Source organism: Thamnophis elegans, chromosome 9 (genome assembly GCF_009769535.1).
Source record: "Thamnophis elegans isolate rThaEle1 chromosome 9, rThaEle1.pri, whole genome shotgun sequence".
In the NCBI taxonomy this organism is placed as follows: Eukaryota; Metazoa; Chordata; class Lepidosauria; order Squamata; family Colubridae; genus Thamnophis; species Thamnophis elegans.
The window spans coordinates 7207562-7233843 of record NC_045549.1 but is presented as its reverse complement, the minus strand read 5'-3'; the positions used below and the strand labels follow the sequence as shown (position 1 = coordinate 7233843).

Sequence of the window (26282 nt, the reverse complement as noted above, 5' to 3'; positions counted from 1 at the left end):
TTATGAAAATAATTCCAGATTAAACATAATCTGGAATAAGTAGTAACAAGTGTCTCCAGGAAATGGAAACGGAGGTCTCTTTTTCCATATTATTCTCCTGGGAGGTAAATAAATCTGTTTACATTAGCTGCAAACCGAGGTTAAATTTTTACTACAAACGGAGGTAATTTTTTTTTTTTTTAACTACAGACTGATCTGTTCTGTTGTACCTGTGAACTTTTCAGAGTAATTGGCATTAGCTACAAAATATGCCGTCGTCACCCACTTTGCAAACACGCTGTGGTTAGAATTGGTCCATTACTCAGCTTGCAAATAATATGTCTATGCCAAGGACTGGTACTTAGCAGAATCGCTTCTGGATATATACATATACATACATACATACATACATACATACATACATACATACATAAAATTTGTTATGTTTGTGCTGATAAATAAAGGGAGACTAGTATAGATCTATTTCAAGCTATTTAGCTCTCATCAGCTAGCCATACCCTTACTGGGAATCGAACTTGTGCGATGAGAGCTAAATAGCTTGAAATAGATCTGTACTAGTCTCCCTTTATTTATTTATCAGCACAAATACAACAAATGTAACAAAAAGGCAACAGTAAAAAATATTGGGTTTCTGTCGTGATGGACTCTTGTGACGAGCCGATTGACAGATGATGGAAGCAGTTAGCTTCCTCCCATAATTGGGGCTTACCAGGGGTTGTGACACTAAATATATACCTCCTTCCCTGGCTTCAGCTGATAAGGAGGAGACCTGTGGCATAATGGCTAAGATGTTTGCCTAAGATGCAACAGAGCACAGGTTCGAATCCCAGTAAGGGCTAGCTGATGAGAGCTAAATAGCTTGAAATAGATCTATACTAGTTTCCCTTTATTTATTTATCAGCACAAATAAAACACACACACACACACACACACACACACACACACACACATATATGTTGTATTTGTGCTGATAAATAAATAAAGGGAGACTAGTATAGATCTATTTCAAGCTATTTAGCTCTCATCAGCTAGCCATAACCTTACTGGGAATCGAACCTGTGCTGCACAGGAAATTTCCGTCAGGAAATGTTTGCAAAAGAATAAGCATGTGTGCTGAAGATGATTTGGCAAACATCTGAGGTTGATGATCCCAAAGGTGCTTTTCCCCCCCAAGACTTTCTTGTTGTTTTTTTCTTTTGAAGACATTTCACGTCCTCATCCAAGAAGCTTCTTCAGTTCTGACAGGATAGTGGGAAACAGAAGGATTTATACACCTTGCAGACAGCTGGTCCTTTGCATCCTTTGACAGGGTCGTTGAAGCACTTGGAGGTTTATCTCTGTCCTCAGTATTTCTCCTGGTTCCTGAAGTCTGCAATTTTCTCCCCCGGGAAATCCATTCCACACCAGTCAAAGGGTGTCCATCCCAAATTGTGTAGCTAAAAAAAGGATGGTGGGCAAGCGTGTTTACATCCCTTTGTGCCTGGTGGTGGGTGAGATTAGCTCCGGCTAAGCAGACGAAGAGATGCTGTGGGACGGAATTGGCTGAGTGCTTCTTCTTCCTCCTGCATCTATGAAGCATCTCGGGAATTGCTTGCCGTACGGCGAGAGCAAGCTGGTCACATGAGTCTGAATTTTCATTTTAGTTCATTAGTCAGCCATTTTGGTCAACACCCTCTTTAACTGCGCACAATCCAATCCTATTATCTTTCTGAATCTGGGTTGATCGGAAGGGGGCAAGAGAGAGAGAGAGAGAGAGAGAGAAAGAAAGAAAGAAAGAGAGAGCAGCTGTCGATCTTTGTGGATCCTGGATACCTCTTCTTCCCTTTGTGGTTATTGTTGTTTTTGTTGTTGTTGTTGTTTTTGTCATTTTTTTAAAAAGACAAAGCTTCTTCTGAGACGGCTAAGAGGTCTGGCGTTTATTTATTTTTCCTGCTCTCCCGATGCAGAGGCCGTGCGCGAAAGGGTTATTTCAGGAATAATAGCTCCTAGCCACATTGGGAGTGCGTGCACGGCCGTGCGGCTTTGCAGAAGAAAACCGGAGGAAGGGAAACAGCTGAGGAGGGGGTCTCTTTTCCCACCCCCACCCCTTCCCCTTGGCCTCGCTTTCCTCAAAGTAGTGCATTGTCTGATCTCCGGCAAATCTTTCCCAGCTATTGAATTCATTTTGTCCCTTCGAGGGGAAGGTGGTTTTCTTTTTTTCTTCCCCCTCTTCCCCCTTCTCCTTTTTATGGTTTTGTTTTATTTTTGCTTGGTTTTGGTTTTTTTAAAAATTTAATTGTTATATCAGCTGAGTCATCATGTCCGCTCTCACGCCTCAAAGCGATACGCCGACTCCCACCACAGACAAGATCACCCAGGCTGCCATGGAAACCATCTATCTGTGCAAATTCCGGGTGTCGATGGATGGAGAATGGCTCTGTTTGAGAGAACTGGACGACATCTCCCTTACGCCCGACCCCGAGCCGAGCCAAGAAGGTATGGTTGGGCCCCCAGCGGACAGGCAACAACCTCGATGGTTTTTGCAGTCCCAAGCAGGGATGTGTGCATTTCCCACCATCAAACGTAGCCCTTTTATTATACATGGAGAATAACCTTATTCCATTTGAATGTGGTCCATGCCAGGGACTCTCATTTAAAAAAAAAGAAGCTTATTATTTGTGGGAAACAGAAAAGGTGGTTAACAGCGAAGGTCAACAGCCGGGGAAAATGGTTGTCTTCCCTGGGATTATTCTGTTTTTCTAGACACCTGCGCTCTTCGAAGCAAGATCTAGCAAAATAGCTTTTCCTTCTCTTCTGCACTAGAAGGAAAATTCATCTCGACATCTAAATGTGGAATCTCAGCCGCCTAAACTACTATAATTATTATTTTAGCAAAAGGGGTTAATTTTTTTTTTTTTGGTAGAGGACAATGGCCCAAAACAATGGGGTTAGGTGCAATAATGTCATGGCATTATTAATTAATGTGATGTAATGGAGTTAGCGGTGATAATGAGGTGAGGGAACTGGAGGCTAAGACAAAAGAACGGTTGCAGGAACTGGGTATGTCTAGTTTAACGAAAAGGAGGACTAGGTTAGTGTGACATGATAAGCAGCGTTCCAATATCTCAGGGGCTGCCACAAAGAAAAGGGAGTCAAACTATTCTCCAAGGCACTTGAGGGTAGAACAAGAAGCAATGGGTGGAAACTAATCAAGGAGAGAAGCAACCTAGAACTAAGGAGAAATTTCCTGACATTTAGAACAATTAATCAGTGGAACAACTTGCCTCCAGAAGTTGTAAATACCTCCAACACTGGAAATTTTTAAGACGTTGGACATCCATTTGTCTGAAGTGGTGTAGGGTTTCCTGCCTGAGCAGGGGGTTGGACTAGAAGACCTCCAAGGTCCCTTTCCGACTCTGGTATTCTGCTGAAGCTGTTGATCTAAAAAAAAAAAAAATCTATGCCACTCATGGGTTATGAAAGGAGTGATACGGTTTAAAATTTAGATGTCGTAAGTGGTCATTTGGGACTTTTTAGAGATACTTCACGGTGGTCTGTTTTGAACGGAGAGGAGATAAATAGGAAATTATAGGGGATACGGGATTATTACATATATGGTAAGGGGCCATAGAAAATAGAGTTGTAAACAGTAAAGGGTATTATTTAATCTCTGGATTAAAGGTTTCATTTTAAAAGCAGGAAGCACCCAGTGAAGGTGATTTGAATTTAGTTCCCTCTTTAAATCTCTTTCTAGCACAACATCTTTTTTTGGAGCAAACTGAAAGCTTCTAGCTTTTTTTGCAATATCATGCCCCAGCGTAACATTCACAGGTGTGGAAGCCACCTGCTGTTGGACAGCTACCACAACGGGCAACCTCGTGTTACCTGAGTCCATTTCAAGGTGAAGAAAATCCTAAATTAACCTAGGCTTTTTCTCATTCCTTACTTTCACAAAGAGTAGCCAATTCATTTTCTTGGTTGATTTCACATCTCTGACCTAGACATAGGAAGCACAGGTTCCCTGCTCAGCTGCCCATTTGATGTGGCTTTCCCAAAGGTGTTTTTTCAAGAGGCAACTGGACTTCCTTTGTTTTTCCTTGAAGCAGTTTCGCTTCCCATCCAAGAAGCTTCTTCAGTTCTGGCTGAATGGCCCGGAATAGGAGGATTTAAATTCCTTGCGGGTCATCTGGTCCGTGACCCATCAAAACCACGTTCCACAAAAGCGCAGTCGACGAAATCGCGTATGTGACGTCATCACAACGCGACGAAAAAGATCGAAAAATTGAAATAAAAATTAAATTACAGCAAGCCGATTCACATAAAGGTAAGCGTTAGGTTAAGGGTTAGGGTTAGGGTTAGGTTAAGGGTTAGGGTTAGGGTTAGAGCGTTAGCGTTACGTTTAGCGTTAGGTTAAGGGTTAGCGTTAGGTTTTTCGTTAGGTTAAGGATTAGGTTTAGGGTTAGGTTAAGGGTTAGGTTTAGGGTTAGGTTTAGGGTTAGGTTTGGGGGGGTTAGGGTAAGGTTTTCATTTTATTTTTACATTTTTCGATCTTTTTCGTCGCGCTGTGATGACGTCACATACGCGCTTTCGTCGACCGCGATTTTGTCGTCCGCGGTTTTGTGGTGGAACCATCTGGTCAGTAGCCCTCTCTCTCTGAGGGTCGTTGGGGCCCCTTGGAGGTTCATCTGTTCTCTCAGGGTCGCCTAAATACAGGTCGTCCTCGACTTACGACCACAATGGAGCCCAACATCTCTGTTGCTAAGTGAAACCTACGCTAAAGTGACCTTTCTTGCCACAGTCGCTAAGCGAATCCCTGCGATGGTTAAGTTAGCAAGACAGCTGTTAAGTGAATCTGGTTTCCCCATTGACTTTGCTTGTCGGAAGGTCGCCAAAAGGGGATCGCATCACCCCCCCCCCTATCCCCCCCGGGACACTTGCAACGGTCATAAATATGAATCAGTTGCCAATCTCCCAAATTTTGATCCCAGAGATCATGGAGCGTGGTTGTAAGCGTGAAAGGGAGTCAGAAGTCACCTTTTTTTTCCAGTGCCGTGATCATTTTGAATGGCCGCTAAATGAACTGCTATAAGGTGAGGATTACCTGTACTGCAGACAGGTGTGGAAGTTTCTTGGGACTGCTGGAAAGACGGTGTTGTAGACTTGGAGATAGATGATGTCGTATCCCCTCTGTTGAAGGAAGGGCTGTCCAGTTTTAAAATAGATGGCCTCTTTGACCCAGCGGCCTTCTCTGTCCAAAATGTGGACTTCGCTGTCTTCAAAAGAGGACCTTTTGTCTTCTAAATGCAGATAGATTGCTGAATTTAAATTGAACTGAAAAAACACCTTTGGGACAACCATGACCGAGAGAATTTCCATAGATACTTAAGTGGCTTTGAATTTCTAATCTCTTGATTCTAGCTGAGGACATTTCTAGATGGGATTTAATCCATCAAATAGTGGCTGTAAATTACAGATTCCTGATAAGAAAGCAGTTTCCTATTTTCCCTGGGGGATTTTCACACGATAGCAAAATCTAATTTTATCGTATGACGTCGTGCTTCCCCCTCCTTTATATAATTAGAGCATTCACAGGACACTTCCCTATATTTCTTTCTAATAGTCTCTGAAAAGATTATTCAGTTCAGGCAGATAAGAGGAAGTGGAATGAAAATGAGCAAATGATTTTAATCCGGGGAAACTTTGTTTTGCAGGAGATTATTATCCTGCGCTTCATTTCTGTTTCATTCTTCATTGTTCTATCAGGCCATTCTAATTTCAAAGCCCTTTTTGCCTGCAGACATTGAAAAGGATGTACAGGTAATCCTTGACTTACAATCAATTGAGCCCAAAATTTATGTTGCTAAGAGAAATACTTGTTAAGTGAGTTTTGTCCCCATTTTACGACTTTTCTTGCCACAGAGTTTAGAATGGAATATATATATATATATATATATAGATAGATAGATAGATAGATAGATAGATAGATAGATAGATAGATAGATAGATAGATGATAGATAGATAGATAGATAGATGATAGATAGATAGATAGATAGATATAGATATAGATATAGATATAGATTAGATATAGATATATATTAAGAATAATAACTTTATTGTCACTTTGAATGTGCACTCATCGGCATTCATTAAAATGAAATTTCATTGCGCGCAGCTCTCCAGGGGTTGCCACGTCCAATATATACTACATAATATAACAGAATAAATAAATACAGAATTATGCATATACCCACGGTTGTTCAGGGAATCGCTGCATTTGTTAATTTAGTAAGTGAATTTGTTAAGTGAATCTGGCTTCCCCATTGACTTTGCTTGCCAGAAGGTTGCAAAAGGGGATCACTTCACCCCCATATCACAAACCTGAATCCGTTGCCAGGCAACTGAATTTTCACCACATGACCATGTGGAGGCGGCAATGGTCATAAGTGTGGAAAACAGTCATAAGTTACTTTTTTTCAGTGCCATTTGAACACCTGCTAAACAAACTGTTTTAAGGCCTGTATTTAAGATGCCACTTCCTGTTCAAGTCAGATCTTCAGCTTGGATGCTTTTTTAAAGTGTTTGTTTCTACAAATTTATACAAATGACAAATGGTGTTGCTTAAATTCTAATAATTCTAATAAAATGTAGCATAGATCCTTTGTCTTGTTGTTAGTTGCGAAGTTGTGTCCGACCCATTGCGATCCCCTGGACAATGTTCCTCCAGGCCTTCCTGTCCTCTCCCATCCTCTGGAGTCCATTGAAGCTCACGCCGACTGCTTGGGTGACTCCATCCAGCCACCTCCTTCTCTGTCGTCCCCTTCTTCTTTTGCCCTCCATCGTTCCCAGCATGAGGCTCTTCTCCAGGGAGTCTTTCCTTCTCATTAGATGGCCAAAGTCTTTGAGTTTCCTCTTCAGGATTTGGCCTTCTAAAGAGCAGTCAGGGTTGATCTCCTCTAGGACTGACCGGTTGGATGGCCTTGCAGTCCAAGGGACTCGCAGGAGTCTTCTCCAGCATCAGGAGATCAGAGGCCTCCATTCTTTGGCGCTCAGCCTTCCTTATGGTCCAACCTTCACAGCCATCCATTCCATCCATTATGGAAAACCATACCCTTGGCTATGCGCATTTTTATTGGCAGGGTGATGTCTCTGATTTTTAGTCTGCTGTCTAGATTTGCCATAGCTTTCCTCCCCAGGAGCAAGCGTCTTTTAATTTCTTGGTTGCAGTCCCCATCTGCGGTGATCTTGGAGCCCAGGAAAATAAAATCTACTACCACTTCCATCTATTTGCCAGGAATTGAAAGGGCCGGATACCATGATCTTAGTTTTCTTCATGTTGAGTTTCAAGCCAACTCTCCTTCTTCCCCCTCATCACGAAGCTCTTTAGTTCCTCTTCCCTTTCTGCCATTAGAGTGGTATCATCTGCATATCGGAGGTTGTTGATATTTCTCCCGGCAATCTTAATTCCAACTTGTGATTCATCTTCTAGCTAGATGAATAAGTCCATTGTAACTCTGAACAATTTGTTACGTGACCAGTCATTAAATAAGGATCCCCTGTGTAGATTTTGATCAGCAATGAAACATGGAAAGGAAACCCACGATCCCAATGGTGAAATTCAAATTTTTCACTACCGGTTCTGTGAGTGTGGCTTGGTAGGCGTGACAGGGAAAGGATACTGCAAAATCTCCATTCCCACCGCACTTTGGGGACAGCTAGAGGTAGCATTTGCCGGTTCTCCGAACTACTTAAATCTCCGCTACTAGTTCTCCGTACTACTCAAAATTTCTGCTACTGGTTCTCCAGAACCTGTCAGAACCTGCTGTATTTCCAGGGGTGGGTTTCTCGCCCCGTTCCAACCGGTTCGGTTGGAACGGGGCCGGCGGCATCCTCGTGCACGCGTGCGGCGTGTGCGTGGATGCGCGCGGCGCACGCATGCATACTAGCGTCTGTGCGATGCTCCAGCTGCTCCTGGAGGATCGCGCAGGCGCTGTATGCGTCCTGCGCATGCGTGGAAGCGCAGAACTCGTCAAAACCGGGTAAGGAGCGCGGGCGGGCGGGTGGGCCCTTCGCCGTTCCTGGAAGTTACTTACTTCCGGGTTCGCCGACCAACCGGTTTGCAGGGACCGCCGCGAACTGGTTGAAACCCACCCCTGTGTATTTCACTCCTGCATGATCCTCATTGTATTATTTTCCAATCTTCTTCCACAAGAAAAATCACAGTTTCCATTATTTAGGTGGTGGAAATCCCTGTACGCCTCAAGAGTGGTGAATTATTTACCACTGTGTGATTATCAGTAAAAACAGCTAAGAGGTAACAGTAAGTTCACAGAATTTCTAATGCAGCCAGCCCAGAAAGGCCTTTTATGGAAAAGATTGCAAGATGGAAAATCAAAGGCTATTTTAAATAGTGCAATTTATCTGCCCCCCCGTGTTTTCCTGAAAATAAGACAGGCTCTTATTTATTTTTTTTACCTCCGAAATAAGCACTTGTCCTTATTTTCGGGGAGGTCTTATTATTTTTGAGGTGCAGGAGGAGGAGGCAAGCGTGGTCACCTCATGGTGATAATAATGCTGTGTTGCATTATTTTCGGGGAGGGCTTATTTTAGCCCATGCGCTCAAAAGCCCGATTGGGCTTATTATCTGGGTAGGTCTTATTTTCGGGGAAACCGGGTAATATTAACGCTGCTATTTCCAGGATTTATTTCCTCCTATCCAAACACTTTTTATGGACTGCCAAGCTTATAAGCTTGGGGCCACCCCTTTAAAAAAATGAATGTACTGTAGAAGTAGTTTGGGTTCATCTAAACCAGGGGCCTGCGGGGCAATCCTGGAAATAGGGAAGGACAGACCCATGGTGCCTCCGCCAGGGTTGCCCGGGCAAGTCTGAGCGGAGCGACACAACTTGCCATGGGATGCGCATGCGTGGCTGGCAAGAAGAACAGGACGGCAATGGCAGCGGCTTTTTCGGCACGTTTTGAGACCTCCGGTAGCTTCCGGTAGCCTCTAGCCAGCCGCCGCTGCTGGGAAGCCGTCCTGTGGCGGCTGGGAGGCTTCTCACACTGAAAAAGAGAGCTTGCCTTCCGGAGTCCGAACCAGCGATCGCGGGAGGAAGGTGCGCCCGAAGAATGAGGCGGTCACGGGGAAGGAAGCGGGGATAGGGGCGGAGCCTCTGAAGGAGCGGAAACGGGACTGGCGAAGGGAGAGCAGGCAGCATGCAGGAGGAGGCTTTTGACAAATTAAGCCAGGCATGGGCAGAAAATAGGTAGATAGATAAAAATTCAAAAAATTGTCCTACTGTGTTCTGTGGGCGTGGCTTGGTCATGTGACTGAGTGGGCGTGAGTGACATCAAATTAGCCACACCCACTCAGTCACATGACTGCCCACCCAGCAACAGAACCGGTAGTAAAAAACATTGAATCCTACCACTGCTCTGTAGCTATCCATTCTGATATTTCTCATTCCTAATTCTAACTTTTATTAGTTGCCGTTTCATTCAAATTTCAGGAATCATCTGAGTGGCTGTTGATCAATAACCCCCCTTTTTTTTACTAGTTTGCAAAACATCCACTTGTATCATCATAAAAGCGATGTAGCTAAGTTATAAATCTTTATAGCAAATCTTTACTTGCAAGGTATAAGGGCTAAGGAATATTTATTCTAAATTTCCATTTTTGTATTGCCTGGAAGCCGTTAAAATTTAATCAGTCTTGCGGTTAAGCAGACATTGGTTGAAACCAGTATTTATCATAGCAGCTGAAATGGTATTATTTTGGCAGATACTTCTTCGAACTTTTGTGCAGCTACTTACTGGATTCACACACTGAGCTAAGCCGCAGTGTCGTTTCCTCGGTTTCGTTTTAGCAAATTACATGGATTTATTATGAAGGTTTGCAAATTTGTTTTTTTTAATACCATAATGCATAATCTTAGAGAGACTTAGAACGTCGAATAACTTTATTGTCACTTTAAATGCACACAAATCGGCATACATTAAAATGAAATTTTGTTGCATACCACTATGATTTTATTGATGAATCCTGTTTAACCAAAACATATTTGATATAAATCTACTGGAATAATATTTGCCTTTTTTGCCTTTTTTACTACGAGGATTGCTTTCAAGATTGGCTGCCGCTAAGAAACTATTTTTTAGGAGATTGTGAAGGGAGACTCAAAATGTTTGCAATACTTAATTCTGTTGAACTCTGAAGAGAAGGACCAAGGGAGACATGATAGCAGTCTTCCAATACTTGAGGGGCTGCCACAGAGAGGAAGGGGTCAAGCTATTTTCCATGAAGGCCAGACGAGGAATAATGGATGGGAACTGATCAAGGAGAGATTCAACCTGGAAAATAAGGAGGCATTTTCTGACCGAACAATCAACCCATGGAACAGAAGTTGCCTTCAGAAGTTGTGGGAGCTTCATCGCTGGAAGCTTTCAAGAAGAGACTGGACTGCGATCTGTCAGAAATGGTGTAAACAGACAATTTATAGTTTACAGAGAGTCAGAAGAAATGTTAGAGTAGTCCATCCATTTGAAAAGGTTTACTTAGAATCAATCCATGTAAATAACATTTAAAAAGTAAGATAACCACTGTCCAGAACCATTACAAAGATCAAAATCGCAGCTAAGTTCTTCTATTCTTTGATTAAAGTTAGTTTTAAAATGTTTAGACAGTCCTTTTTTTTTTAAACAATAAAAGTTTCTCACCAGCTTAACACTTAACACTTCTCCATATTGCCCTGACTTTGTCAGTCTTGAAGGACTGGAATTTTTACTGCCAGACGAAGACTTTAAACCTGCTTCTCTCGGAGATTTTGCGATATCCCCGAGATCAGCAAGATGTAATCTTCCTGTTCACCATCTCTTTGGGATGATTTAGGTCCCTTGGAACCCCCCAGCAATAAAAGTATTGAGTGCGGTCTCAGAGTTTTGAGATCGCATGTCGTCTCGTCACGGCATCCAGGATCCGCCCCCCAGATCTGACAGAAATGGTGTAGGGTCTCTTGCTTGGGCAGGGGGTTGGACTAGATGACCTACAAGGTCCCACTATTAATCTGTTCTTCTGTCCATGCCAAAGCATTGCCCTCTCGTGCAACTTTTGAAGGGATTGGACGCCACATGAGAGAGCACCCATTCTTGGATAGCCTCTGAAAATCATTTGAGAACAGAGCATGTGTCACCCAAAACATCCTGGTGTGTCATCTTTGACACACATGTTGTAGTTTCGCCATCACGAGGCTAACTAGTTTTTGAAGCGGCCAAGGTTCGAAGACGCCTATCAATAATGGCTGTGAGTCTCGTCAAATTTGCTTCCTTCAAGAAGACTCACTTAATAACCATGCCTCGAAAGGTCATAAAATTGGGCGTTGCTTGCTTAATAACTGTCTGTCTTCGCCCCAGAAATTCTGGACCCATGGTCGTAAGTGGAGGACTATCTGTATGTATTAGCGAACAACTAACTCCATATTAAAAACCTTTGATGCCTATTCAGCAGAGTTGAAAATGTACAGGCAGCATGGTTAAATTTTTAGAAGCCAGAAAAAAAGGGTCATGTGTAATTGTTTTAAATGGTCAGAGGGCAAAATGACACTTCCTGAGAAAAATAAAAACAGGAATTTGGACCCAGCACTCAACAGACGTCTGTTTCCGAAATAATTGCAAGTTCATTGAAAAAAAGTGACTTATGACTGTTTTTCACACTTATGACCATTGCCGTCTCCCCATGATCAAAATTCAGACGCTGAGCCTCTGACTCATATTTATGACGGTTGCAGTGTCCCGGGGTCATGTGATTCCCCCTTTTGTGAAATTCTGACAAGCAAGAGTCAAACAGGAAGCCAGATTCACTCAACAACTGGGGTAACTAACTGAACGACGGCAGTGATTCACTTAACAACTGTCGCAGGAAAGATTGTACATTCGTTAAATGTCTCAGTTAGCAACAGGAATTTTGGACTCATTTGTAGAGGATTATCTGTAATCTTTCCTAAATCCAATTCCACACACCTTCTATAAAGTAGGAGACAATCTCCGCGCCGTTAAGACCTTGCAAATCAAAATTTTTGCTAAGGTTCCAGCTTTATTTTGTGGTAGGTTTAGTTCCCACAGCTTACAATTAAAGGACTCTTAACACAAAAATTATAACCAAGTAATTAATTCAGCGAGAGAATGATGAATATCATATTTCCGCAAACACATTAGAGCCAGTGAGTATAATCCCCTTATTATAGATGTAACAAACAGAAATTTTGGTTTAAATGGTGCGGTCTTTAACTGAGGCAACAATATACTGTTCCGATTTTAAAGCTTTTTTTTTTTTGCCATGGTCATTAAGTGAGACATGGCTTGGCCATGATTTGCAACTTCCTCTCTTCTTCCCCATTGACTTTGTTTGGCAGAAGCCAGCTGGGAAAGTTGCAAATAAGCGATCCGGGAATCCTGCAAACACCATCCATTCCTGCTGGTTGCAGGTATCGTAATCAGGTGATCACAGGGATGTTGCAACGGTCGTAGGTATGAGGACTGGTTGTAAGACACTTTTTTTTAGTGTTGTCATAACTTTGAATGGTCACTAAAGGGATGAACAGAAGTCAGGCACTACCAGTACTGAGCATGATGCTGTCCAGATCTTTGATGCAATTTATACATGAAGGATACTTAGTGGGTTGGTTTAGTATAGGGATACCGTATTTTTCGGAGTATAAGACGCACCGGAGTATAAGACGCACCAAGATTTTGAAGAGGCAAATTAAAAGAAAAAAGTTTTTGCACTCTGCAGTCATCACAAAAACGCGCCGTTTTTGAATAGCCTTTAGGAAGCTTATAGAGTGCTCCTGGGGGCTGGGGGGGCAAAAACGAGCAAAAAAACAACCCGTTTTTCGCTCATTTCTGCCCTCCCCAGCCCCCAGGAGCACTCTGAAAGCCTCCTAAAGGCTATGCACGGTCATTTTTGCAAAGGGGGCGGGGTTTTGATAGGCCAAAAAATGCTGTATTTAGTGTATAAGGCGCACCCAGATTTTCACCCTCTTTTTCGAGGGGAAAAAGGTGCGTCTTATACTCCAAAAATGTGGTAATTATTACGCTGCAAAGTGCCAGAACGGATTCTTTCTCTTTTATATTGAGGTCTCCAACAACTCTTTAAAAAGTAGTTTTGGAAACTGGTATTATAAACATCTTAAAACGTTCTATCTCATTAAAAAAAGGCAGGTTGCAAATGCACCTTGATCTCCTTCTTAAAAATAATGTAAAACCTTAATATTCTTTTTTGCCTCGGTTAAAAAAAATCGTTCTTTCCGATCACTTTAATGCTCTGTGTTTACTATGTAATATCGTAATTGAAAATACTTTTAAGCAGTGGTGGGATTCAGGCGGTTCGCACCACTTTGGGAGAACCAGTTGTTAACTTTCTGAGCAGCTTGGTTTAGTATAGAGATACCGTATTTTTCGGAGTATAAGACCACCGGAGTATAAGACGCACCAAGATTTTGAAGAGGCAAATTAAAAAAAAAAAGGTTTTGCAATCATTAGGGCAGAGAACCGGTTGTTAAATGATTTGAATCCCACCACTGCTTTTAAGTCCTTTAAACCTTAGACAATTCCAGTGTGTTTCCTGGGTTCACCGACAAATGCGCGCTCGACAAAAGCGCGCCGATGAAACCGTGTGGAGAAAAGTGCGAGTTCGAAATCGCGCTGATGAATGAGCGCAGAAGCGCGCCGACAACAGCGCGCCGACAACAGTGCGCCGACAGAAGTGCGCTCTAAACCTAACCCTAAAGCTAACCCTGAACCCAACCCTTACCCTAACCCTTACCCTAACCCTTACCCTAACCCTTACCCTAACCGTAATTGAGCTTCTGTCAGCGCTCTTTTGTCGGTGCGCCTTTGTGGGTGCGCTGTTGACGTCGCGGTTTTATTGGCGCACTGTTGTCGGGCGCGCATTTGTCGGGTCACGTGTTTCCTGTATAACAGCCTCCCTCTCTGTTATTCAGTTTCCTTACCTTGACTCCCCCACCCCTCTTTTCTTTGTATCATGGCTTCCATGACATCTTTTTTTCTTTCTTTCCCCCTTTTTTTTCTGCTGTTTTCAAAGACTCATGGGAGGATTTGACAGATTTGGTGGAGCAATTGCGCAATGACACAGAAGGTGCGTTCCACACCACCATCTTCCTGCTCTTTCTTTGCATTCCATTTGCTTTTGTTGTCTTTGGAGCTGGGTCACCCATGCTACTTTTCCAGCGGTTCTCACCATGCATATATATCTGTGCCCATATTGTTCTGCGTTTTCGCTCGATTAAAAACACGCATTTTCCCTTCAATGTAGTCCGTGTCCATTGCATTCTTAAGACGCACCCATACCTCCATTTATTTATTTTACTTCTGGGCTACTGTCGGTCCCCATTGGAAGGAGCACATCCTTCGTTATAATTGAATTTAATAATGAATAAATAGAAATAAAATCCATCCTCTACGTTGACGCGAACATACTGGTCTCCTCTAAAGGCTAATATATGCAGGTAGCGTGACCCAACAAATGCGCGCCCGACAACAGCGCGCCAACAAAACCGCGGCGATAAAACCGCGACGTCGACCGTGCCCACAAAGGTGTGCCGACAGAAGCGCGATTACGGTTAAGGTAAGGGTTAGGGTTAAGGTAAAGGTTAGGGTTAGGTACAGGGTTAGGTTCAGGGTTACCTTTAGGGTTACCTTTAGGGTTAGGTTTAGAGTGCGCTTCTGTCGGTGCGCTGTTGTCGGCGCGCTTCTGCACTCATTCGTCAGCACGATTTCGAACTCGCGGTTTTCTCCCCGTGGTTTGGTCGGCGCGCTTTTGTCGAGCGTGCATTTGTCCGTGAACCTGCAGGTAGTTCTCAACTTACGATAATTGAGCCCCTTTGATAAGTTGAGTTTTGCCCCGTTTTACCACCTTTCTTGCCACGGTTGTTTAAGTGAACCATTGCAGTTGTTAAGTTAGTCACCCGGTTGTTAAATGAATCTGATTCCCCTTAGCAAAAGGGGATCGATCATATGACCCCCCGGGACACTGCAAACCATTGCCAAGTCTCCAAATTTTGATCACGTGTTCATGGGGAACGTTGCAATGATCGTAAGTGTGAAAAAGTAAGTGTGAAAAACGGCCATAAGCAGGGGTGAAATGCCACCAGTTTGCGCTGCTTCGCCCGAACCGGGTAGTTAAAAAAATGCTACCGGTTTGCAGAACTGGTAGTAAAAAATACTTTAAAAAGTTTTTTTTTCTTAAAAAAAAGTTCCGATGATCACGTCACACAGCTAAAAACGCGTTTTTTGGGTGTGTGTGTGTGTGTGTGTGTCAGTTTTTGCTCCCAGCAGACTTCCCTTGAGCCTGCTAGGCCAAAAAAGGGAGTTAGGGTGCTGAGAAAGAAAGAAGGAAAAAGAGAGAGAGAGAAACAGGGACAGAAAGAAAGAAAGGAGAAAAAAAGAAAAGAAAGAGAGAGAGAGAGGGAGGGAAGGAGGGAGGAAGGAAGGAAGAAAGGAAGGAAGGAAGGAAAGAAAGAAAGAAAGAAAGAAAGAAAGAAAGAAAGAAAGAAAGAAAGAAAGAAAGAAAGAAGAAAGAGGGAGGGAAGGAAGGAAAAAGGAAAGGAAGGAAGGATTCCAAACCTGGCACTAGATGCAGCTTCAGAGGATAATCCAGGGCTGGAAGGGACCTGGAGGTCATCTACTCCAACCCGCCCCAGCAGGACTTTGTTAAAGTGAGTTTCTGTCTTTTGATTTCCCAGTTACATGACTACATAGCCACGCCCACCCAGTCACATGACTCTCCGCCACGCCACGCCCACAGAACTGGTAATAAAAAATTTTTAGATTTCAGTGCTGTTGTAACTTTGAACAGTCATAAAATGAATGGTTGTAAGTCGAGGCCTATCTGCATACCAGAACTCCAGAAGCTGAACTCTCTCTTTCTATCTTACTTCAGTAGAAATATACGGTAATACGTAGTCCTTGACTTAACACTCATCCATTTAGTGACTGTTCAAAGTTACAATGGCCTGGGGAAAAAAGTGACTTAGGACCAGTTCTCGCACTTACGACTGTTGCAGAACCGCCACTGTCACGTGATCAAATTCCAGGTGCTTAACATCTGGCATGTACCCCTTGGGAAGCCAGATTCACTGAAGAACTCCAGTGATTTGCGTAACAATTGTGACCAAAAGGGTCAAAAAAATCGGGTTTGCCTCACTTAACAACCACCTTGATCAAGAACGGAAATTCCGATGCCAGTTGTGCTCATAAGTTGAGGACTGCCTGTAACCCGTTCTCCAAAAAGGAAGTAGATTAGTCCCTAAGCATCCAGAACCAAATCCTTAAAACAGTGTTAAATATATAAATAATGGATACAGCCCGTGCACCTGGCGACAGATAATAAAACAGCTTTCTAAATCTGATCATATCTGGACTGGAGCAAATAAATCATTTTAAGTCTTCAAAAAAAAAAATAATTCCAGTAAAGACGAACCTGGAATATTTTCTGACAGGGAATGTCGACAGTACCTTTATTTAAGGTTCAAGGATTCATTAAATGGTGTATGTTGTAAACCTTTGGCTGCGATATTTATATCCTTCATTCTTGACTGTTTCCTCTTTCATTATATGATAGGTTTTAAAAACCTGTTGACAAATGCTCCCCCACCCAATAATTTGTTTGCTTAGTTTCTTCTGTTCGTTTCTTGCAGCAGCTTAAATGTTTGCTGCCACGCCCACCAATAATAAATCGAGAGTTGGAAGGGGCCTTGGAGGTCTTCTAGTCCAACCTCCTGCTTAAGCAGGAGTGTTCTGACCGAGGCTTCCCAAGAGCATGAAGCAAACTCCTTGTCCCAACAAAAAAACCCTGTTATTAATTGACTGTGAATTCTGCTCATTCACATCCGGCAAAGTCTTTCGAGGGAGGATTTACAGTCACAGACCTTATCTGGCTTGGAGAGCTGCCAGGCTGATATCAGCTTCCCAAGAGCATGAAGCAAACTCCTTGTCCTCCCCCCAAAAAAACTTATTAATTGACTGTGAATTCTGCCAATTCACATCCAGCAAAGTCTTTCGAGGGAGGATTTACAGTCACAGACCTTATCTGGCTTGGAGAGCTGCCAGGCCGAGATCTGCAGAACTTGGCCAGGAGCCTTGGAGAGTCACCGAACCAATTAAAAAGGTCTGCGCATGCGCACAACCTTATAAAGAGGAAAAAAAGAGCCGAGGTAGCGCTGTGGTTAAGGTGCAGTACTGCAAGCCACTTCAGCTGACTGTTAGCTGCAGTTCAGCAGTTCTAATCTCACCGGATCAAGGTTGACTCAGCCTTCCATCCTTCCGAGGTGGGTGAAATGAGGACCCAGACTGTGGGGGCGATATGCTGACTCTGTAAACCGCTTAGAGAGGGCTGAAAGCCCTATGAAGCGGTATATAAGTCTAACTGCTATTGCTAAAAAAAAATGAATTTCTGCAATGAAGATTTTTGTGCACATGCGCAGAGTCAAAAACCAAGATGGCGGTGCCAGCCATAGAACCGGTTTGGGGGTATGGCAGGCCGTGTTACTACCTACTCGGCGGAACCAGTAAGAACCCACCTCTGGTTGGCGTCACCCAATAACACGTGGGATAACAAAGTAGCTAACCCTTAGCCAGCTCCTGCCCAAGCAGGAGGCTCAAATGTGATTGGCTGATTTGTGGTTGCATGTGTGATGTAAATGCAGCCTGTGTGTGATATGCCACAATCCAGTTGTGGAAAGGATGTCAACAAATGAAACAGCAGCCGGTTGTGGTTGGGGAATTTTTTTATTTTTGTGCCGCACAAGAAAGCAGAAATGGATAAAAATCTCGATCTAATGACAGAAAACTGTAAGCTTTCGGGGTTTTTTTGTGGATTTATATTTTGGAATGCAATAAAGTGGCCTTTTGTGCATTTCCTTTATTTCCCACGTTTACACCAGATAGGTCTGGCTTCAAAAGATTTCCGTTTTCTGTGATATTCCAAAGCTTTTGTTGTGGCCCGCCAGTGTAGCTGGCGGCAGATTCGGACAGTGAGGAAGTTGAGGAACATGGGCCAGTCCTGGAGTCTGGGGAAGGCTCGGATGAGGGCTCTGCATCGGAGGCAGAGAGGGGGCCAAGGCCATCCAACAGTTATCAGCTGCCTGCAGAGTCAGACATCAGTGGGGCAGAAGAACAGCTGGAGCCTGTTTCCGATGTGCGCATACGCAGAGCTGCCAGGAGAAGGGAACAGTTAAGGAACAAGGGCCGACTCGGGAGTACAGCCACAGGCGGACAGTGAATGGCCCCTCCCATACAGAATAAAGAGGAGCGAAAGGGGAGTGGAGTTTGCAGGAGACAATTAGTTTGCTTAATTAGTGTGGAGATTGGTTCGTGACTCTCAGAGACTCCTTGCCAAGTATTTTCTTGTACAGTCTTGCGTTTGGAAGATAACAGCCTGGCAGCTCTCCAAGCCTGATAAGGTCTGTGGTTGTCAATACACCCTTGAAAGACTGTTTGCCGGGGACTTTGCTGGGTGTGAATGAGAGGAATTCACATTCGCTTAACAAAAAGGGGTTTTGTCGGGACAAGGGGTCTGCTTGGTGATTTTGGGAAGCCTGGGTCAGAACAGCTTTGCCTAACACCATCTAATTTAATTGTGGCATATGACAAGCATGTTGTTCCATTGGCCTGATGGAAATACAAAAATATGGGGGAAAAAATGGACACAACAATAAATTTGAGACTATATATTTGTCAAGATGTGACTAGACAGTAAATAGATTTGGATGTCCCCAAAGTGTTTTTTTGCAAAAGGCAACTGGACTTTCTCGGGTCCCCGTCCCCCCCACCCTTTGAAAACGTTTCCCGTTTCATCCCAGTTGGAGCTGAAGAAATTCCATGGATGAAAAGCGAAACATTTTCAAAAAGAAAAGAAAAAAAAAAGCAAGAGAGACCAATGACCTGGATAATTGGGAATCTCCATAGACATAATGGATTTGGAATTCTTTGGAAAGTGTGGGAGCAAGAATAAAGCTCCAGTCCTTTCTACTGTAGCACTGATGATGTTACCTAGTTGGGTCATGAAAAGTCTGTAAGAAAACAACCAAGCTCAGGGGGCACCCAGGATTCCACGGTTCAACCCTGAGCTACAAATCATTGACTTACAACAGTTCGCTTAGTGACCATCCCAAGTTACCAACTGCACTGAAAAGGGAGATTTACAACCGTTTTCCACAGTTACATCTTTTGCAGCATCTCCATGGTCACATGATCAAAATTCAGACACTTGGCAACTGACTCCTATTTATGACGACGGTTGCAGTGTCCTGGGGGCCACGTGATCCCCTTTTGCGACCTTCCGACAAGCAAAGTCAGTGCGGAAAGCCAGATTCATTTAACGACCAGGTTCCTAACTTACCAACTGCAATTCTGATTCTAAGAAACTGAATTTGTGGAACTGAGCTGTGGCGAGAAAAGTCGTAAAATGGGGCAAAACTGACTTAACAAATGTCTCGCGTAACAACAGAAATGTTGGGCTCAATTGTGGTCGTAAGTCGAGGACTACCTGTAATCTCTTCTGTTGGCAGTCCAGTAGTAATTTTTCACCTGTATATTTAATTGGTCCGAAATGGCTAAAACGTGGACGTTTGTTGCCGTTATCATGTTAGTTCATCTGTTAAAGAAAAATATACTTTGCCTTCAGAAGACTGAGATGGTTTACAGTACAGATAGTCCTCAACCTATGACCACAATTTGAGCCCAACATTTCCATGGCTACTAAGCAAGACAGCTGTTTTATTTTGGACACTTGCCAGCAGCTCACATCTATGGCCACAATTGCTGATGTGCTTAACAATCTTCAAATTGGGCCCATTTGTGTTTATAAGTTGAGGACTATCAGTTACTAAAAAAAATAAAGGTTCTTTGCACATTTTGTTGTTGTTAGTTGTGAAGTCGTGTCCGACCCATCGTGACTCCATGAACAATGTTCCTCCAGGCCTTCCTGTCCTCTACCATCCTCTGGAGTCCATTGAACCTCACGCCGACTGCTTCAGTGACTCCATCCAGCCACCTCGTTCTCTGTCGTCCCCTTCTTCTTTTGCCCTCCATCTTCCCCAGCATGAGCCTCTTCTCCAGGGAGTCCTTCCTTCTCATTAGGTGGCCAAAGTATTGGAGTTTCCTCTTCAGGATCTGGACTTCTAAAGAGCAGTCAGAGTTGATCTCCTCTAGGACTGTCCGGTTGGATGGCCTTGCAGTCCAAGGGATTCGCAGGAGTCTTCTCCAGCACCAGAGTTCAAAGGCCTCCATTTTTTGGTGCTCAGCCTTCCTTATGGTCCAAACTTCACAGCCATCCATGGCAACTGGGAAAACCACATCCTTGACTATGCGCACTTTTGTTGGCAAGGTGATGTCTCTGCTTTTTAGTATGATGTCTAGATTTGCCATAGCTTTCCTCCCCAGGAACAAGCGTCTTTTAATTTCTTGGCTGCAGTCCCGATCTATGGTGATCTTGGAGCCCCGGAAAATAAAATCTACTACCACCTCCAGGAATTGAGAAGGCCGGATGCCATGATCTTAGTTTTCTTAATGTTGAGTTTCAAACCAACTTTTTTGCACTCTCCTTCTTCACCCGCATCAAGAGACTCTTTAGTTCCTCTTCACTTTCCGCTATTAGAGTATTATCTTCTGCATATCGGAGGCTGTTGATATTTCTCCCGGCAATCTTAGTTCCAACTTGTGATTCATCTTACCCCGCCTTTCTCATTATGTGCTCTGCATATATCGCATTTTTTGGAGTATAAGACACTCCAGAGTATAAGACGAACCTTAGTTTTTTGGGAATAAGAAGGAAAAAATTCTGCCTACCAGTCTCCTTAGTATTCAGCTGGCTAGCTTCCTCTCTTAGAATACATGTTAGCAAGGTCAGCCAATAAATAAGCATAGCAACTAAGCCAATGAGGGCTATTTGGTCTGTGAAATAGTATTTGCCATGTGAGCTACAAGGAGACAGGAAGGACACAGGCTTAGCCAAGAACTGAAAGTGAAACTGCTGGCGTTTTGCTTGTATTTACTGCTACCTTGGAAAACCTGCTTTTGGTATTGTATTGTATATTGTTATTATTTTGAATCCTGCTCACTTGTGTGTGCTTTCTGAATGCGATCGCTGCTGCAAACTCTGATCAGCCAGATCAGCTTCAGGACTTATTGCAGCCTGATTCTGCACAGCTGATTGGCGGGTGGATGGGACTGCCGGAATACCCCCAATCAGCTGTTCCAGGCTGCAGGGATAGCCACAGATCATCGCTGCCTCCATGCCTCGCGTTTTTGGCCTGGGGGGGGGGCTACATTCGTTATATAAGATGTACTCGAATTTTCACCCTTTTTTTGGGGGGGGGGGAAATGTGCGTCTTATACTCCGTAAGTTAAATAGGCAGGGCGATAGTATACAGCCTTACTGTACTCCTTTCCCAATTTTGAACATTCCGCTCTTTTAATGAATACTGTCAACATGAAGAGCCGAGGTGGCGCAGTGGTTAGGGTGCAGTATTGCAGGCCATTTCAGCTGACTGTTATCTGCAGTTCAGCGGTTCAAATCTCACCGGCTCAGGGTTGACTCAGCCTTCCATCTTTCCGAGGTGGGTGAAATGAGGACCCAGATTGTGGGGGTGATATGCTGACTCTGTAAACCGCTTAGAGAGGGCTGAAAGCCCTATGAAGCGGTATACAAGTCTAATTGCTATTGCTATGGAGTCTGCTTTAAGTGTGAAAGTACAATATGAGTTACATTTTCTGAATCGAGGGATGGCCTTAAAAGATCCAATGTATAGCCGGTGGCTTGGAAAATTGATGTAGATTAGTAAAAAAAAAAAAATCTGTATTCCTTTGTAAACAAACTCAGTTCCTTAGAAAACATTTTCCTGGATTTGTCTTCATTCCAGTTTTCTGGCGAGGGGAGAATTCCGTTCAGTGAGGAAATATTTCATTGATTCGCCTATTTATTCTACAGACTACCAAGTCTTTAAGTTTGGAGCCAAGTCAGCTTTAAAACTTTTTCAAGAACTGTGCAGTACCCCATGCCCACTTCCACGCGGCTGGCTGGGGAATTTGGGGGCATTTTGAAGTTTACAAGTCTTAAGATTGCCAATCTTGGATCCTCTGTTGTCTACCATGTTCCCCCCAAAATAAGACAGGGTCTTATTTTCTTTTGACCCCCCCCCAAAATAAGCGGTTAGGAATATAATCTAACGGTTGGGTTGGCAATATATAAACCATGTAACAATGCTATACCTGTTTCTTTAAACCATACTGTAAAATGTGATTGGTTGCTGTTTCCTCAATCGGCCATAAGAGGGAGCCAGAATGACTGTTAGCTCTCTGTTCGTTAGATGCTGGGCTGATCTGAGTGCCGTGAGCTATTGTAAGTTTTGCAACTGTTAGCAAACTTTGAGTACCGGACTGATTATATGATACTGGACTATGTTATTTGGATTATCCCTTAGCTGAAAGACGTTGATGACTGGCTGTCTTATCCGTGTATGACTTGGACTGTTTGATGGACTCTGATACCTCTATTTCCATGAAAGTAAAAGCCTATTTAAACTGCAGTGTCTCTGTATGCTGGTTTGTGTGTTCTCCTACACAACTCTCACAACGCTTCGCTGAACGTACTCGCTCTCCCAACAGGGAGCTTACCTAACAGTTTGGCCTATTTTCAGGGACGAATTATTATTTTTGAGGTGAGGAGGCCGTGAATGCAGCCACCTCGTGGCTGCTGCTGTGTTGCAATATTTTGGGGGAGGGCTTATTTTCATGGGAGGTCTTATTTTAGCCCATGCGTCAAAAGCCGTTTTGGGCTTATTATCCAGGGAGGGCTTATTTTTGAGGAAACAGGGTGCAGAGATTCTGCCAGCACAACCTGCTCCAAGTGTGAAGCAAGGGTTACGCGGCTTGATTCAATCTCCTTTTGATTCCTGCTTGATTTGCAGTGCAAGTAAAATCATTCTTACAGGAAGAAGAATCTTATTGCGTTAGGCAACTAAAGTCTTTTGCATATATTAGATTATGCTGCTCTCGGTTCAGTGTTTCCATTACGGAATTGTCAATAGTGGCCCTTGTCTTAATGACAACTCATATTGTCTTTGTAAATAGGTTTGCAAATTAGGATAAGCGGGAGACTTAATAATAATAATAATAATAATAATAAAAAATAATAGTTCAGCGGTATAAACTGAAAAGCCAATAGATGATTCAAAAGACGTGTGAGCATACATACAACATATACCGTGTTTTCTTGAAAATAAGACAGGGTCTTATTAGAGATAGAGATAGTGATAGAGAGATATATATATATAGATATAGATATATAAATATAAATTAGATAGATGATAGATAGATATAGATAGAGATAGATAGATAGATAGATAGATAGATAGATAGATAGATAGATAGATAAATAGATAAATAGATAGATAGATTAGAGATAGTGATAGTGATAGAGAGAGATAGATATATAGATATAGATATAGATATATAAATATAAATTAGATAGATGATAGATATAGATAGATAGATAGATAGATAGATAGATAGATAGATAGATAGATATAGATAATAGATATAGATAGATAGACATACATACATACATACAGATAGATATAGATAGATAGATAGATAGATAGATAGATAGATAGATAGATAGATAGATAGAGATAGAGAGATAGATAGAGAGATAGATATAGATATATAAATTAGATAGATAGATAGATAGATAGATAGATAGATAGATAGATAGATAGATAGATAGATAGATAGATATAATTGTCTTCTACTACCTTGGTGGAAATTTGGAGGACTTGGTCAAATTCAGTCTTAAAACCTTACCTTCAAACCTGCGGGATGCGGTGGCTAAGACTCTAAGCTTGTCAATCAGAAAGGTCGGCAGTTTGGTGGTTCAAATCCCTAGCGCTGCGTAACGGAGTGAGCTCCCGTTACTTGTGCCAGCTTCTGCCAACCTAGCAGTTCGAAAGCACATAAAAAATGCAAGTAGAAAAATAGGAACCACATTTGGTGGGAAGGGAACAGCGTTCCGTGCGCCTTCGGCGTTGAGTCATGCTGACCACATGACCACGGAGATGTCTTTGGGCAGTGCTGGCTCTTCGGCTTTGAAACGGAGATGAGCACCGCCCCCTAGAGTCGGGAACGACTAGCACATATGTGCCTTTACCTTTGCTTTAAAGCTTTCCCTGTTTTCTGCAAGGATTTTTTAAAAACTTTCCCCACTCTTGAACTATTTCTTGGTAGATATGATAGTTGTCCTTCTTAATGATACAATACAATAAATTACACAACATTCTTTGTATTGATGTTCCGTCAAGTCAATCTCAACGCTTTGTGATCACATTAGATAGACTTTTCCCACAATGATCTGGCCTAACCTGCTCCTTTACGAATTCCAACTTTGTTTTCTTAACATTTTTTTCCCCTGTCGATTGAAATCAGGATCTTATTAAACCATGTATGTATGTTCTGTTGTAGATCCGAACTATGTCATGGCCAATGAACGCATGAATCTGATGAACATGGCGAAACTAAGCATAAAGGGCTTGATCGAATCCGCTCTAAATCTTGGGAGAACGTTGGACTCCGACTATGCACCTCTTCAGCAGTTCTTTGTAGTCATGGAGCACTGCCTTAAACATGGCTTAAAAGGTGAGTATAGATTGACAGGGGATTGTTTTGACTGAGGCTTCCCAAGAGCATGAAGCAGACTCCTGGTCCCGACAAAAAACCCTTTTATTAATTGACTGTGAATTCTGCTCACTCACATCCAGCAAAATCTTTCAAGGGAGGATTTACAGTCACAGACCTTATCTGGCTTGGAGAGCTGCCAGGCCGATATCTGCAATAGCAATAGCAGTTAGACTTATATACCGCTTCATAGGCCTTTCAGCCCTCTCTAAGCGGTTTACAGAGTCAGCATATCACCCCCACAGTCTGGGTCCTCATTTTACCCACCTCGGAAGGATGGAAGGCTGAGTCAACCCTGAGCTGGTGAGATTTGAACCGCCGAACTGCAGCTAACAGTCAGCTGAAGTGGCTGCAGTACTGCACTCTAGCCACTGCGCCACCTCGGCTCTGCAAAACTTGGCAAGGAGCATCGGCGAGTCACAAACCAATTAAATGAATTAATTGCCTCCTGCAAACTCCACTCCCCTTTCGCTCCTCTTTTATTTCCTCTGGGAGGGGCCATTCACCGTCCACCTGTGGCCTTACGAGTCGACCCCTGTTTCTTAGCTGTTCCCTTCGTCTGGCAACTCTGCACATGCGCACACCGGGAACAGGCTCCTGCTGTTCTTCTGCCTCACTGATGTCTGACTCTGAAGGCAGCTGATAACTAGCATACGGCTCTGCCCCCCTCTCTGCCTCCGACGCAGAGCCCTCATCAGAGCTTTCCCCAGACTCCAGGCCCATGTTCCTCCCCAACTTCCTCACTGTCTGAATCTGCTGCCAGCTCCACTTGCCGCTGGCAGGCCACAACAAAGATCTCCTCTAGGGATTATATCCACATTCTTAAACTGGAATAAACTAGTATGTTTTGTTTTCTAAGACGTTTTCTTAGGTAAAGTCCTGGTTAACACAGAGAGTCTCCAACCTTGGCAACTTTCAAACTTGTGGACTTCAGCGCCCAGAATTCCTCAGCCAGCTATGCAAGAATTCTGGGGATTGAAGTCCACATATCATAAAGTTGCCAAGTTTGGAGATTCCTGGTCCATAAGTGTGTATATTTTTTTCATTTCTTGGTAGTGGGCAGTTTTCTGCACATAAAGTAGACCTTATTTCCAGGTTTTCCCTCAATAAAAGATAAAGTAAAGGTTCCCCTCGCACATATGTGCTAGTCGTTCCTGACTCTAGGGGGCGGTGCTTATCTCTGTTTCAAAGCTGAAGAGCCAGCGCTGTCTGAAGACGTCTCCGTGGTCATGTGGCCAGCATGACTAAACGCCGAAGGCGCTCGTAACGCTGTTACCTTCCCACCAAAGGTGGTTCCTATTTTTCTACTTGCATTTTTTACATGCTTTCGAACTGCTAGGTTGGCAGACGCTGGGACAAGTAACGGGAGCTCACTCCGTTACGCGGCACTAGGGATTCGAACCGCCAAACTGCCGACCTTTCTGATCAGCCAGCTCAGCGTCTTTGGTGGTCAACCCCAGTAGGATAAGAATCATAAGCCTACAAAATCAATTTATTGATTTACGGCATCAACGAAAACATGTAGTGTACACTTTTAAACGGAACAAGAGGGGAACATTAT

The 26282-nt window shown here is 43.3% G+C and overlaps 1 protein-coding gene across 6 annotated transcripts in view; it reads left to right on the top strand.

The window, feature by feature from the left end:
* RUFY3 (RUN and FYVE domain containing 3) overlaps positions 1–26282 on the top strand; it is a 78495-nt gene that overhangs the window by 15559 nt on the left and 36654 nt on the right. For 4 of the 6 annotated variants that reach the window (XM_032223815.1, XM_032223813.1, XM_032223816.1 and 1 more), the window contains exon 2: positions 24509–24682. In XM_032223815.1, coding sequence (XP_032079706.1) covers positions 24509–24682 — 174 coding nt within the window. Of the gene's footprint in view, positions 1–1684; positions 2476–24508; positions 24683–26282 lie in introns of those variants that run through there. The other 2 variants (XM_032223819.1, XM_032223814.1) reach the window with 2 other exon arrangements.